The sequence below is a fragment of the Taurulus bubalis genome (assembly GCF_910589615.1).
Source record: "Taurulus bubalis genome assembly, chromosome: 2".
NCBI lineage: Eukaryota > Metazoa > Chordata > Actinopteri > Perciformes > Cottidae > Taurulus > Taurulus bubalis.
In genome coordinates this window covers 3208154-3224915 of record NC_136590.1, presented here as the reverse complement: position 1 = coordinate 3224915, position 16762 = coordinate 3208154, and the positions used below count along the sequence as shown (strand labels likewise).

At 41.6% G+C, this 16762-nt stretch overlaps 1 protein-coding gene across 1 annotated transcript in view; it reads right to left on the bottom strand.

Annotated features, from left to right (window-relative positions):
• Window positions 1–2570, bottom strand: part of LOC306753344 (uncharacterized protein) — a gene marked incomplete at both ends in the record, with an annotated part of 44354 nt that extends 41784 nt beyond the window's left edge. The window contains 2 exons of the mRNA XM_079237214.1: window positions 2207–2329; window positions 2487–2570. Of these exons, the coding sequence (XP_079093340.1) occupies window positions 2207–2329; window positions 2487–2570 (207 nt within the window). The remainder of the gene's footprint in view (window positions 1–2206; window positions 2330–2486) is intronic.
• Window positions 2571–16762: the final 14192 nt, after the last annotated feature.

Here is a 16762-nt window from a genome sequence, read left to right as displayed (position 1 = left end):
ATAAGCCCCATTTTAAGGTCTTTTAACAATAAACTAGAAACATAAAGACCAAAAATTCAGACATCAGCCCACTGTTTATTTGCCTGGGTTCTCCTCTGCAGATTCCCTCGCTTTGTGACGCCACTCCGACCGGGTCCAGCGCTTCAACGAGAGCGCTAACAATATAATTGGCTGTAGTGATGTCTGTCATGGGTATAAACTCAAGGAACTCCTCGGTGACCGCCAAAATCTCATCAACACCATGAATGAATACGGCCAGTTGAGCAACATCTTTAGTAATGTCAGTGCTCTCATCAATTGCAACTGAATAGGTTACAAATGACTTTACTTCATGCTTCTTTTGGCTCCAAATCTGCTGAAAGATTGCAAATCCTATCCGTCACAGTATTCCCTGTATGTTTGACACTCCTGCGCTAGAGGTTCAGCGTTTAGCTGTGAAATGGGCTCGACCTGGTTTTGAGTGCATCGTATCGATCACAGAGTTACCGTTCTGCATTTTTCTGCAGAGGAGTGTGTTTGACTGTGCACAGTAAGTTCAAACTGTCGGGGGCAAAGTGCTCCAGGTGAACGGACTGCAGGGGGACGCCTGGCCTCTGGCTGAACTCTGGAGCCACAGAGGAAGGCACAGCCAGCCTTTGATCTCTGAAGCTCCTCACAGTTCACTTACAGCCATGTGGTTGATTGGCTGCAGGTCAGGTACAATAACACCGGCTTATAAATCATATTGGGGACATGATTGTTTTCAGGAGATAGCAGTAGTGAAGGGTTTCTGTTCAATGTAGTTTCTGTCCGGAGAGGGCTGATTGAAATACCTGACAGAGCAAGCAGATGAAAGACACTGACAGAGGTTATGTAAAATTGAACAGACCTAACATACTATTATCACTAAATTCCTTTCAATTTCACACCTTTGAATGTATTATAAGAAAAAAAACGCACACAAAAGGGTTCAAAGGATTTTCTCTGACCCTTGAAAACAAGTGTAATGACGACCCGCTCACAGCATCATCAAAGGAGAAAACCACACAGCTTTTCAAGTCTTTGTTGGCTGAAGCAGTGTGTGTGTGTGTGTGTGTGTGTGTGTGTGTGTGTGTGTGTGTGTGTGTGTGTGTGTGTGTGTGTGTGTCCGTCTGTGTGTGACGTGTCTGTGCATGCATGCAGGTTTCCGTCCGTGCGTGAGGTGTCTGTCCGCCTGTGTGTGTGTGATGTGTCTGTGTGTGTGAGACGTGTCTGTGTGTGTGTGACGTGTCTCTGAGTGTGTGACGTGTCTCTGAGTGTGTGACGTGTCTGTGTGTGTGTGACGTGTCTGTCTGTGCGTGACATGTCCGTGACGTGTCTGTCCGCCTGTGTGTGTGTGATGTGTCTGTGTGTGTGTGACGTGTCTGTGTGTGTGACGTGTCTGTGAGTGCGTGACGTGTCCATGACGTGTCTGTCCGCCTGTGTGTGTGATGTGTCTGTGTGTGTGTGACGTGTCTGTGTGTGTGTGACGTGTCTGTGAGTGCGTGACGTGTCCATGACGTGTCTGTGTGTGTGTGACATGTCCATGACGTGTCTGTGTGTGTGTGACGTGTCTGTGTGTGTGTGACATGTCTGTGAGTGCGTGACGTGTCCATGACGTGTCTGTGTGTGTGTGACGTGTCTATGCATGCATGCAGGTTTCCGTCCGTGCATGCGTGAGGTGTCTGTCCGCCTGTGCGTGTGTGACGTGTCCATGACGTATCTGTCCGTCTGTGTGTGCGTGACGTGTCTGTGTGTGTGTGACGTGTCTGTGCGTGTGTGATGTGTCCATGACGTGTCTGTGTGTGTGTGACATGTCTGTGCGTGTGTGATGTGTCTGTGTGTGTGTGACGTGTCTGTGCGTGCGTGACGTGTCTGTGTGTGTGTGACGTGTCTGTGTGTGTGTGACGTGTCTGTGTATGCGTGACATGTCCATGACGTGTCTGTCCGTCTGTGCGTGTGTGACGTGTCTGTGTGTGTGTGACATGTCCGTGTGTGCTTGACGTGTCCGTGGCATGTCTGGCTGTCCGTCCGTCCGTCCGTCTGTGCGTTCATGCGAGGCGTGTCGGAAAAAAACATAACTGTCTCACAAAGTTTGACATGGAGAAATGTGAGCAGTTTCTACCAAAGACTCAAAATTGTGAAAACTGTAGGAAATATCCTTCTCCAAGATATGGAAAAGTGAAATTTGAAGCCAATTTAACCTCACCATCACATCCAACAGCCACATCAGTACAAATGCCTGATCACACGCCCTCTGTCGCCCCCTGTTGAATAAGCAGATCCTCATTGTAAGAGGAGGGCCTGCAGGGAGGATGAGCCCCGCTCCATGCTGGAGAACACAGTGACACAGAGACTGAAGGAGAGTGTATTCGACAGGATGAAAAGATAAATAAAGATGGAGCTTGAGAAGAAGAGTGGAGGTTAAGAACACAGAGAAATAAAGGGAGACAAAGGGAGTGTGAGAGGAAGAGAGGCAGACTTCTTACATGTGCCAGGGGTCTGCTGTGCAGAGCGATGGTGGGTCTGTACTGGTGGAAGTCAGTCTGGATCACACACACTCTCTTCTCCATCCTCACAGCTCACAGCTGTCCATGTTATCTTCACCCAAGCGGGCTCTGGGGAGGAAGTGAGGCATGTGTGTGTGTGTGTGCTCTCTTGTGGCTGTGGGAGTGTATGTGGGAGAGAGAGAGAGAGAGAGAGAGAGAGAGAGCGAGAGGGTGTGTAAGTGTGTGTGAAAGTGTGTTACGCCTGCTACCTGACCCTAAGAGGAGCAGGGGGGAGGGAGGGAGGGAGGGGACGAGCAAAAAGAAAACACAAACGAGCTCAAACAGCCCCCCGTCCCCCGTCCCACACACTTCTCCTGCCTAGAGCCACACCACCTTCTGACAGCAGTACAACACTGGAAGACAGACTGCCAGTCTCCAGCAGAACTACATGCAACCCCCATCAACACACACCTCATCTCAAATTAACTACATTCCTGTGCAGAGAAATAACTCTGCAAAGCGGGCTAATTTGCAACCTAGTACCACATTCCAACTCACCAAATTCTGTTGTTTTGTTTGTTCAGTTGTTCCTGAAATGAAGAATATAAAAGCTTTTCCACACTTTGCACCAAAAAAAGTAACGTAGAACTGTAAGTTACTAACCTCCAAACCTCAAGGCCAGCAGACACTACCATTTAATACGGCACCAACAGTTATGCTTGCAATGATTTTCTCTCATTTGTCCTACTGCATAGCCTCTTGGTCTCAGGCATCCGTAGCCGCCATTAAACCACTAACAACCCTTTACAACCATGCTATCAAAGTTTTGGACGAGAAACTACTAAGATTTTATCAACGCATTATCCCAAAAAAAAAACATCACAGCATTCAGCCTGATTGAAAAGGAAGGTTGTTTTCAAGATTTCCAGAATAGTAATAGCCTTCCTCTTGCTTGTGTGTGTGACTGTGGTTCCCAACATGGTAAATGGTGCTTCATTAATATGTGCAATTATGTCCTCTATGGTCTTTTCTAGGGGCCATAACTCAGCTGAGTGCGTCTACGACCCCCAGCCGCCACTCTGGGCCCAGAGTCACAGTGGGACGGGAACATGTGGCACACTGTTATTGTTGTGGGTGCCGTGTTTAGCCAACAGCTAACGGTGCACACACTGCTGAGTACCTCTTTGCTGCTGCTCTGCACCTCACTGTTCTTGATTTTTGGACCATGTGTTTGGCTAACCGCAAACAGAACTATCAGTGCACACTCTGCTGAGTACCTCTTGGCCGCTGCGCTGCGGCTCACCTTTATCTTTTAACAGGTGTGTTTGGTTAGCGCCGCTGCCAAGCAGCCAATCAGCTTGGTGAGTTTACCTTTGTGTTCTGGCACGATTGTATAAAGTGTATTATACGACCACTTCAAGCTTGTATAATGTTACAATGCCACGTTTTTGAGTTTGAATTAAGTTAGTTTGACAACGCTTTACCGCCCTGGTTGTATTCATTCAATCCCACAATACAGCAGTGACACACCTGGTGGAGATCTGTCCTCTACTGAGTGCACCTAGTTACGTATGTATTTATGCTAGAAATGTTATGCACAAGTCCTTTTCTTGAAAAAGAAAAGAAAGAAACACTATCATGTTTTATTGGTTACGTACACTTCAATACAACATCCTAAAAACTCTGTAACAAGGGTTACAAGGCTAAGTTGCACAACCAGGCAAAATCTGCTGAGGCGGTATTTTGTTAAAGCCTGTGAAATTATTCATGTGGAATTAGCAGCTCTCAGAAAGGATTCATCAAATAATGAGCTGCTCTTAATACTAACCTTTCACTCAGAGCTCCTCACTTTGCTGCTTGTCTGCCAATGTGTCAATGAGTCATCCTCCACTAAAGATCTGTGGCATCCACTGCAGAGGGAACTCATGCACAACATGATGCATTCACTTTGCAACAGAGGGGAAATGACAGCAGTGGGTATTTATCTTGTTTCATCTTAAAAGGTATGGAGGGAACAGTTCATTTACGTTTTTAATTAGGCTGGCAGTGGAAACTTTTTTTCAGGCTTATTGTTTGACAGGATCAGATGACAGTCGGCTTCTGGCTTGTGTTTCGCAAAGCGCCAAGTCGAGCGGATGTCAGCATGTGTGCAGAGCTCAAGAATTTGACCTTGTGGCTCATACTTATGAAAAAACGCACTGCATGTCAAAGTCAATTTATTCCTTACCTGTATATACAGTATGGAGTCTCACTAAGCAGTGTGGCATCACTGCAGATCATGTTACATTTCACTTTAGATTCCTGGTTACATTAGAGTTTGGGGAAAACACTTACTGAACATCAAACTTTGAGCATTTCCTAAATTGTCTAAATGCCTCTAAATCCTCTGTTTAAAGCTGCACTAGTCACTTTTTTACGTAGTCATCGTGACGCCACCCATTGGTTTGTGGACTTCTGTTTTGAAGCATCGAGTTTGGCCATTTCACCGCCGCCAACTTGGATTACAGCTTGACCACATATATTTACCAATATTTGAAATGCAGAGGAGTGACGTAGAGACGGCGTGTAGTTCTCTGATAGCGGCAGCGACCTGTCAATCACAGTGCCAATGTAAAGCAGTTTATGGTCTGTTTGACTCTAAATGGACCATCATTTAATAAATGAACATCATGCTGTATTGAAGAAGACTTAAAACTAATGTTTACAATGTTTACTGAGGAAATAGATCAAGAGAAAAGTAGAGTCATTTTCTCAGACTTCAATACAACCAGAGGAGTCGCCCCCTGGTGGTCAGTAGAGCAAATGCAGGTTTAAGACACTTCCGCAGGTTGCTGCCTGGTTCTGATAAAGCCACTGTACATTACAGATATTTTGGTTGAAACCAAAATATAGCTTAAAAAAGGGTGATTATTGGCCTCCCTGGAGTCCAAATGAACGCTAATGTTGCCCCATGCAATCGTTTGTCGCCATGTTCACTTTTCAATATTGTGTTTTCAACTTGTCGCATTGCCCCTTGATGGCAAACAATCAATGCATACACGTTTTAAGCTGCAATAATTAATATTGTTTTAATAATGTTTTACCATCTTCACCCCTTTCTCTTCTCAGTAAAAAAAGCTCAATGTATGCTACCGCGACAAAGATGGTGACTAGCTTGAGAACAGAGCTTTTAGGAGCTCCAGAGGTATTTTTCACTCAGAGCTAAGAGGAGCCAATAAAGAGTGATTATTGGACTTACTTGACTTTATTTATTTGATGTGGCAAATATATTATTTCACAGTGGCAATAGAATCCATAGCATACATCTATGCACACAAAAAAACAGATGCACTGTGTTAAGTGTATATAGCAAAATGCTAATTTCCAACACCTGTCCACAGGAGGCTTTAAAAGAAAAATATATAATAAAACATTCATTAGATGGCCAGAGATATTACTCTACATGAATGCTAATCTTGCTTTCCCAGGCTGCCTCTTCCAAACCAACTCGTATTGTCCCTAACAACTAATGAGCTAACGCAAGAGCTATCAAAGAACATCAAAGAACATCAAACAAGCCATTCTTTCTGAATCCTTTCACGAAGCGCTTGTTACTGTAAGAGCTTTTCGAATCCAAGAGAAATTGCTGTGTTGCACCCTTGGTCTTTGGCAGCGATTTTCTCAGGACCTTAAGCAAGTTGCGGCACCTGTCTCCCAAACAGAGGCAGCTGCCTCAAATAGTAGAATCTGCCTCAAAAACTAGTGGCACATGAGCGGCAACGCGTGCCGGGAGTGCTGCCTCTAAACTAGTGGCGACTGCTCCGGCAGCTCGGAGGTGCCCCGGCATCTGAGACGTGCCACCAGAAATGCCTCAACGAGGTGCCGGTGCCACGATTTGAGCTTGACCTCTCTCGGGTGGTCACCCCATGGACATCCAGACATCCACTGACTAAACCACCGGTAGTCCATCACCATAACCAACAAATACTGTACACCACTGACTTAGCAAAAGCAAATGCAGTAGTACCCTTTGTGTTTGGGATGCAATTATGTCTGTGGTTACATTTGCCAAGACAATTAGGGGATGTAATCTGACCTTTCTTCCTCGGTATTGGCTAAGTGCACTAAACAGTAAAGCTCAGACTTGCTTCTTTCAGAGTGTAAAAGCAAACTTAATTCAGGATTATAAGGTACAGTGAAAAATACTTTTCCATGAAGCAGCAGGATAATCACTGGCTTTTACCTGTTAATTGCAGTAATTCAGCTGCCTTCTATCAGAGTGTAATTATGGAGTTTGATTTGTTGCTGCACTAAGAAGTCTGCCTACATAGCTGGCTCTGGCTGCCAATCTGGGATCAGCCAAGCTTCACCACAGTGAGAAGAAGGGCACGGCACATTTTGATCTGGAATCAGAGTTATGAGGGGACATCTCTGTTCTTACTGTCTTGCTCCGGCTTGTTCGGGACGGGTTATATGCCTGTGCATGACACATGTTTATGGAATCCGATTAATTAAAGGTTTGAGGTGGCAGCTGAATCTTGACATAAAGATTACAACTTTGGCACAAAAAAGAGGGGCCCCCTTGTTATCAGCCGTGTATGTGCATCCAGACATGTTGTGGTCTAAAGGGTAATCACACGACACATCAGGCTGAGAGGAAAATCTCCAACAATCTGGTTGAATGAATAGGTTGACATTTTGGGAAATGTCCTTATTTGCTTTCTTGCTGAGAGTTAAATGATAATATTATTAATCCTACTGTATGACCATTAAAGGAACAGTGTGTATCATTTCGGCATTTATAGCCAGAAATGGAATATATTATTCATGCCGATGCTTTCATTGGTTTACAATCACCTGAAGCTAAGAATTGTTGTGTCTTCTTTAGCTTAATCTACAAAGGGAGCTTCTACTGAGTCCGCTATCTTGCACCGCCATATTTCTACAGTAGCCCGGAATGGACAAACCAAACACTGACTCCAGAGTGCTGACGGTAGGAATGGCTACCGAAACCTGGTATTAAACAGCCTAAATTATTAAAGACCGGAGCTCTGGTGTCACTGGAGATTTTTAACAGTACTTAATTTATTAGCTTAAACAAAAGATGACTGTCTGTTGCTTTCGTAAACTTCTCTGCTGGCTGAGACAAAGGCCGTCTTTTCTCTCCCAGCAGTACCTGCAAGCAGTATATCAGCAGAGGGAGGAGGACAGAGGACAAAGAACTGATTGATTTTTTTATTAACTTCACTCAGGAACGTTATTAATTTTCTTTACATTTTAGATTGGTTTCAAGTGAGAAATGAATACTTTATATGGTGACTTTGCTTTTGTAAACTTTGCCTTTGCTGCTCGGAAACAATAGTTATATCTAATGCTATTCATACATGATACTGCTGTTAATTAAAGAACATATTTGGACTACAAATCAATGTAATTGACCAATGTAATTTACCTTTCGATAAATGATCAATGAATTGTCAAATTAATTGTTAAGACAACTGAAAAGCTAATGACTCATCCTGCTCTCCTACATGCTAACCATGGTTATTGCCAACACGTCTATAATAGTAGATACACACATACATGTTTCTCTTATCCACCAACATCAATACAACAACACTGATAACAAAAGAGAAACAGGTCGATTTCACACCTGGGAAGCACCATTTTACCATGATGGGGTAAGATTTTCAAAACCGGATCAATAAAGCATGCACAACTTTCAAAGGATTTATGATCACAATCATAAGAATACAGCACCAAAACCAAAGAATACAATGGGGATGAGTGGATGAGTGATCGTATGCGGTAGTGTAGAGTGAGGTGTAAAAAACATGGCAACCTACAAAATGAAATTTCACAGACAATTTTGTAATTCTTAGAAATTTGTAAGGGACAAACAGCTGGATTCACAAAATTATCTGTGAAACAGACAGCTCAACAGTGATACCTAGTGGCCTCCTCAGGCCTACTGCCTTACATCAATGTACATACCAGTGGGAAAAGATGTTTTTTTTGTCATGCCATCCCATATGGGATAGCATCTGGTCCTATATATATATACAAAGCATGTGGGGAAAAAAACAGAGAACAAAAACAAACAAAACCATGTAATAATTAACTCTTATTATTAACATATTATTCACATGTAAACAGCCGTCCCAACCTTTGTGCATAATCCATACATACCAAATCTAACTCTGTTTGTATCTTTTCAAAACAAGCCCGCAACATTAGGTGAAGTCATTACAATTAGTTTTGTTGAAAATCAGAAGAAAATGCCAACTAAATTTGCCACAAGTTTCCATGGATCGTGACTGTGTCTGGAGCCGGTCCTGTCTCCTGTCTCCTGCCTCCTACTTCCTACCTCCTACCTCCTGCCATGGCGGCCCTGCTGATGCCCCTCCTCTCTACTTCGTGGTTATCTGGATCGTGGTCCATGCCTACTACTCATTATATGAATAATTCCTCTCATATTCATGTAATGTGCTGTAACTCTGTTACGTTGTTCATTCTGGTCACATGACATCTATTGCTTCTGTCCATCCGGGGAGAGGGATCCTCCTCTGTTGCTCTCCTGAAGGGTTCTTCTTCTTTTTTCCCTCTAAAAGGTTTTTTTTCTACTTTTTAGGGAGTTTTTGCTGATCCGATGTGAGGTCCTGGGACAGGGATGTCGTTTGTGTACAAATCGTAAAGCCCTCCGAGATAAATTTGTGATTTTGGGCTATGCAAAATAAACTGAATTGAATGTAAAATAAGTACACTCGTTACGTATAGTGGTGGAGCATCATGTTCTCTTTACGTTGTGATTCGCCGCTGGAGCTTTTCAAAGCCCACAGAGACGGCAGTAGAGTTACATGTCTGCTATGACTAATAAATCAGATTGTGTGTGTTATCTTACGTCTGGGAGACAGAGTACCTGACTGCTCTGCAACAGCGTCACGTAGCCATGAGAATGATCCCTGTAAATCATACGGATCCATTTATGCAGAATGGAATATGTATGTGTGGAAACAGCTGGGAAATATGAAAAATGACATCAACACATCTGTGGAGAGCGCATTTCTGTTAAAGAATGTAACACTATTTGTTCAGTCAGTGTTGCTACTTCAGTGCTTATCTGAGGTCACATGTACATAAAGTATTTCATTTGTTTTCAATAATGCCTGAGGCAAATGCAAGGTTTTCCAGACATAGATATGCCACCCTCCAGTGGTTAATAACTCTAATATGTTTTATGTTATCAAAATATAGTCTCAAAATATAGTCTCAAAAAGCCCAGCACTGTGGAAAAGTTCATATTTTTACTTTAAAAAAATTTGACACATCAACATGGACTAGCGGAGCCGAGGCTCAAAACACCGATCCTCTGACTGAAAGTCGGATATTCTAACCACTGACCCACAGTCACATCACAACCCTCTCCCAATTTGTTTCGAGTTTTGATTTTGACCCCGCCATTATATCATAAAGATAGACACAATATTAATAAGTTTATAACTGATGTATTGGCGTCACAAACATAATTTATTCAATTTAAAGCTTCACACACCAAAGCCATGGTGTCGTTATGATCACTCTGCCTGTTTTACATCTATTGTCCACTTGGTGGCGCAGTAGAGCAAATGAAGCTCCATGAAGCTCCAGCACATGAGCGAACCAATTGGATGGAAAGCTTCAATGCTTCAGGAAGCTTCATCTCGCCATCACTACCTCCTGTAATTTACAACGGCTTAATACTGTAAAAATGATTACAGTACAATACTGTATAGAACAGACGTTATGCTGTTATTTTAGTGTTCCTACTGCAATGTTCATAAACAGTTCATTACCGTAGAATTGACAGTACTGTAGAATGTATATTTACAGTATGACACTGCTAGAAGATACATGATTTAAAAATGTAACATTTCAAAATAAAACCCTTGAAAACTGCTGACTTAGAAACGACTCAGACAAGAGATGGCCTTCCAATAATCAGCTTTTATCAGAATCGTTTATTTTCCAAGCACGAGGGAAGGGACTCACACAGTTTGTGTCCAGGGTGAGAGCGGTCTGGTACAATCTTCCTTGCCCACTTCAGGTTCATGGAGGGATGTTGTACATTTGATAATTGTCCCTGCAGTTCATCTTACAGCAACAACAACCCCACATTGGACCAACAACATCGTGGTGTTGGCATGTATAGTGCAGACAGTTTGACAAACAACTTTCTGAAAGTACTAGATGTCAATTTAGAAAGTTTACTGTACGACATGGTGATAAATCTCCAAATGTAGTGCATTACAAGCGCGTGAATAACTTAAACATTTGTTGACAACATTTGCCGTATAAGGCAATAATTTAAAACTTAAACTCCTGGTTTCCTGGATTGGGGTTCGATTCCCTGCAGTGTCCTGCACGTTTTGGGCATTTTTTACTATCTATTAATAGTCTGTAGCAGTTATCAGAAACTTAAAACTATTGTTTTAAACTTTCATTCAGGAATATTGTGGGACCCACATTAACATTGCACACTGTAATAAGAACTGGACATGAACCCCACCCATATTCTCATTTGTTTATTATTTTTATTGATTGTTAATTGTTTTGTTTGTTCGCCTGGCATCTGTTTGTTTATCTGCAAGGGAGGTTTGAATGATTTGAGAGGATAGTGTTGGTTACGAGGATTAAAGTTCAGGCAGGTACATTGGTCAGCTCAGGGGTCCTTTGGGAGAAAGCGAGGGAAAAAGTTGCGCTCGCGCTATTCAGTAGTGGACTAAAATAGCCTGTAGTATGCGGTGCGGCTGATCAGTGTCTTTCTGTACTTTCAGGTGGGTGAAAGACTAAAGTGATGAAATGGTATAAATGTAGGAAGGCAAATATGAATGTATGTCAGTTTGGAAGTTAAACGTCATGATGTCGGGATATAATGAATCACTTAGCTAGCTAGCTAGCGCCCGGGAAAACACCGTAGTACCACCTGTAGCCTGTGAGAATGACAGTTGCAGGGCTCTCAAGTGTCACGCATTTCGGTCTTAAGTCACGCCCTCCCGCCACACATCGTATTTCTCACGCTGAAACAAACCTCTAGGCTATTTAATGTGCCGCAGCGCACAAACATGACCTGGTCGCGCTGCCCTCACCATGGAGGAATCAAGCACGTCTCCCCCGAATCCCCTGGAGTTCTGCCGCGGTGCCACTCATCAGCCAATTAAAGGAGGACATGTCACTCTTACCTGTCTTAAAAACTTGAGAACCCTGCAGTTGTGTGAATGTGTAGAATGTCGCCAGTGTGAGTGATAATATAAGCTGATTTGTATATATGTATAAGAAACTGTTTAATTCAGTAGTGGACTAAAATAATCAGGACAACTAATGACGTTGACCGTTAGCACCAAAGCGTAAACTCCAAAATTATGGATGATGATGGCTTTCAGACATCGTAATAAATGTTTTTAAAACGGCGTCCTCTCTGCAGAACTGAATTTGAACATTAAATATTATGACATTGGGGATCAATGGGGGTGTTAAGGACTTCTTTGTCTCCCATGTATGTACTTCGCGTTCAAGCTGTAGTTTTCTAGTGTTTGTTTTCCTGTACCAGTCTTTATCTTTATTTGTGGCTTTGTTTAGTAAAATACCTTTTGGATTTCCCCCTCCACCTGGCATCCTGTCTGTTTCCACTGCTCCTGAGTCTCTGCTTCTCACACCTGGTTGTGACAAAAGGAGTTGAGAGATCAGGAAAGTGAGTAGAGGGAGAAGCAATATCCTTTCTCTTCTCGTCACCCATCCCCACTATTACCCAGCGTCGGAAATACACGAGGGCAAAGAGCAAAACTGACCCTAAGAAATATAATTTTGCCCCTGATGTCGTGATCACCGCAATAAAACATCTTTGATGTGACGTGTCGAGTCTTGGCCAATCAGCGTTAAGATGTCTACAGCGTCCCTCCAACTTTTTATCCTTTCACTCAAAGTTGAAGTTACCGGCGATACGAACGACCCGCCATCTAAGTTGTGTGTCGTAATATTTTTGTCATGTTACCCCATTCAATCTTTCCCAACCTGTTTTTTAATAGGTTCACCAGTGTGAACTGGTCTGGTCCAGTTCACACTTAATACAATCAAACTGCAGTTTGCGGTTTGTTTTTGTTCTTCGTTTTGTCTGTCCTATCTGTATTTCCTTTACTAGTAGGTACAACGTGAATAAGGTAACAACAAAAAAAATCATAATTTTGAATTATATAAAAAGAAAGAAAAAAGTTATAATTGTTGATAGTAGTTTAAAAAATTTAATAAAAATAAATAACCACAAAGAAATAAGAATCAAATTGAATATGATTTTCTGATTTATGTTTATTTTGTTCAAAAAAATCTAATAAAAACACTTTGAATCTGTAGACTACTGCCTAATAGTCTTATTATTGCCATTTGATGACAATTACTCATATACTGTAAGCCGAAAAAAGTATAGTTATTATTTTGAACAATGTTTAATGTTATTTCACAAGTTTCAAAAAGTGTCCCCAATTATTTTTTAAATGCCACTGGATTTCAGTCAGTGGGGGCAAAAATTACCCCCTAAAAAATATGTCAATGTCCTACCCTGCTATTACCCCATCCTCCTTCCTACCTCTCACCCGCCACCCCCAGACTCCCCCTTTCTCCAATCAGCCAGCTATCCACTCCTCTACTCTCTCAGCTGTACTCCTCACTCCCAACCCTGAGTCCGCGATGGAATGGTTAAACAAAATGGCGTCCTGTCTTTTCCTCACTTATTTTTTATATGCAAAACTGCAGAAAACTGTATTATAAAACTGTATCACATCACATTCATATTTCTGCTGGTTATGGTATGGCAAAGTTGTCTACAGGCATTAAGTGCTGGAAGCCGGGCTAGCTGACTTGAAAATAAATGCTTTAGATTTAAATTCTCCTAGATACTTGATGAATACAGAAGTTAGCTCTTAAGGCGAGGCTCAGACGTGTATCCTGATGAGACTCTTCGAAGGACAAAGAAAGTGTGAACTCGACACTGTCTGCAGAACCGAATTTGACACGGTGTCTATTATTTTAACTTTTCTGTAACTACTGGGTAACATTATAATCACAGCACATGCTTGTTCTCTCCTTTCTGAGAAAAAAGACTGATAATCTGACGTTAGCTATGCACTCAAACAGTTCCGCTCTAGCTAGCTAACGTCGCCTTACTATTCCTTAATGCGTTTAAGCTGACAGTTCCTTTTTAACGAGGGTACATATCTTAGGTGTGTGGACTTTTTTTGTATGCATTAATATTCTTCTAATAACATCCTAACACATGAATTAATAGCACATATATGCATACACATAACTGTTAATGTCCGTCTCCCAGAGAGGCTAAGTCAGCTCGTCGTTGTATTATTTAGTTCAGAGTGAAACCAATCAGAACTAAATCTCTCATCTCACACAATGCACATCAGCACAGCCGTTACCTTGGCATGCAAGACTGAGGGATGCTTCAGAGAAATGTCCCCAACGAGACTTTTGTGTGTGTTTTTCTAATTTCATATTTTCAAAGTCTTATATTCCAACAGCTGTATGACAAAATGCAACTTTCTTGACTCGCAAAGTTATCTTTTAATTAAACTGACAAACATTATTTGGACATGATACAATTAAAACGAGATGAAATCATTATTTGTCCCTTGTCATTGAGTATTATACTTATTACGGGACTTCGCCTCTCTATGGTCAAGTAGATTAACATAACCTAAGGAATATTAATTCTGCAACCCCTACATTTTTTGAAAATAACTCATGACTAATCTGAATCATATAGTATACCATATATACCTTGTTTACAAGAGGCCAAGAAATCTGTTTAGGAGTTTAACACTTACGTTAAAGCTAATGTGCTTTAATTCATCTGTTATGTTTATGCTGTGACTGTTTACGCTATTGATGTGATTTGTGAGTTCTTTTGCTCCAGGGCTATGCAGATTGGGGACACATATTTCAAGTCGCCCTAGAATGTGTTTTATATTTTTAAAGACACAATAACCCCCTCTGATGTAATGACTGGAGAGGAGACCAGAACAGAAGCATGTGGTCAAAACAGTACACAAGATATTTTTTATTTGAGAAATGCACAGACTAAGCTCTGACGGTAAGAGGAAGGGATTTTATTGTGAAAGGGTTTTCTCAGGCCCCGACTTTGTGTGTTTAACCAGCAGACTGACTGAAGAATTTAGTATATTTTTTAGTGTAGAAGTGTGATATGTATAGGAAACCGATGGAGGAAGCACGTTATGTCTGCGCTGAATGTTGGACACTTCTAGTATAGGTGGAATACCGGTTAGTGGGTATTCTTTCACCACGAGGGAGGCCCCTACAGCAGAGAGGGACTTTACCCTCCTCCCTCAAAATTAAGTAAGGATAAGGCACTGATTATATATCTACAGGAGACACACTTCTCTAGGCAGGAACATGAGAAGCTTAAGAGGTTTGGTTAAATGAATACATTTTATAGTTCATTTCAGAAGGGGTGTGACTATTCTCATATCTAACTCAGTGCAATTTGAATGTATTAAAGAAATCAGCGATAAAGAAGGCAGATATATCATTGTAAAAAGAAAGTCCTTCTTTAAAACTTTATTTTATAGCATTATTGAAACGGAGGGAATACTAATATGTGGAGGTGACTTTAACATTGTTATGAATAGTAGTCTAGACACAACAAACCATAAGAAAACCCCTAACCATGTCACAAAAACAATCAATACCGTATTCAAAAATGTGGTATAGTTGATATTTGAAGAGAGCTACATCCCACCAAAAGGGACTATACACACTACTCGGCACCTAACAAAAGTTATGCTAGAATTGATTATTTTGTTATGAATAAAAAGGACATAGACAGAGTTATGGAGTGTGAAATTGGAGCAGCAGACGTGTCAGACCACTGTGCAGTTTATCTTAATGTCAAGCTTAAACCACAAGAGAAAACAACCTGATGGAGGTTAAATGTTGGATTACTAAATTACAAATCAATTGTTGAGGAGATTAAAACAGATAAAACATACCAAAAAGAAAATGATAATGGGGACACTCTTAAAGCAGTTATGAGCGGGAAACATATTGCTAAGACAGCAGCTATTAAGAGAGTTAAAGAAGAAATAAAGAAGGAAAAATTGCTTGAACTCGAACAACAACACAAAAATACCCGGGATTTGACATTCTTACCAATCAATCAATCCATAAGATAAGGGATATAGCTACAAATCAAATAGCCTATGAACCCAAGGAGATTGAAAACATTTAGTTTTATCTAAATTTGTAAAGCCAACCTGCATCTGCTGACGAGGACCAAATTAGAATTTTTTTCAGAGACACTGGACCTACCAGTAATTGGGAAAGATCAGAATGAGCTTTTGACTTCACCCATTACAAAAATAGAAATAGAGAAGGCCATGAGTAGACTGAAAACACATAAATCCCCAGGCACTGATGGTTTACCATCAGAGTGGTACAAAACGTTTAGTGAACTACTTCTATCAAGCTATTCAATGTGTTAAAACACTTTACCAAAATCCAACAGCAAGGATAAAAAATAAACTGACTGATAGTATATCACGAGAGCGGTCCACCAGGCAGGATGTTGTCTTCACCGACTCTATTTGCAATTTTTATAGAGCATCTGGCACAAGCAATTAGGCAGAATAAAGACCTACATTAAGTGGAATCCTGATACACAAACATGGGGCCACATTTCTTTAAGTGGGGGATATACAGATTAAAAGGAAGACTAATTGGGTCACCACCTGGTCTGGTGGAAGGCTCTAGTGGGGGTGAAAACTACATCTCCAGAAGGGACCTGCTCACCTGGGGGGCCAGCAGGACCACCAGAGACCCCAACCGGACCACCAGAGACCCCAACCGGACCACCAGAGACCCCAACCCCAGCAGGACCACCAGAGATTGTTTTATTAGTTACAATGCTATTAGTTGGTAGTTGTAACCGTTTCATCATGCCTACTACTCATATGAATAATTTCTGTTATATGCATTGGATGTGTTGTAACTCTGTTACGTTGTTCATTGTGGTCACATGACATCTGTTGTACTTCTGTCCATCCTGATAGAGGATCCTCCTCTGTTGCTCTCCCGAAGGTTTCTTCTCCCCTTAAAGGTTTTTTTGGGGAGTTTTTCCTGATCCGATGTGAGGGTCAAAGGTCAGAGGATGTCTATGTGTACAGATTGTAAAGCCTTCTGGGGGTCATTTGTAATTTTGGGCAACACAAAATAAATTGAGCTAGGTTTCCAGTTGTTTGTGT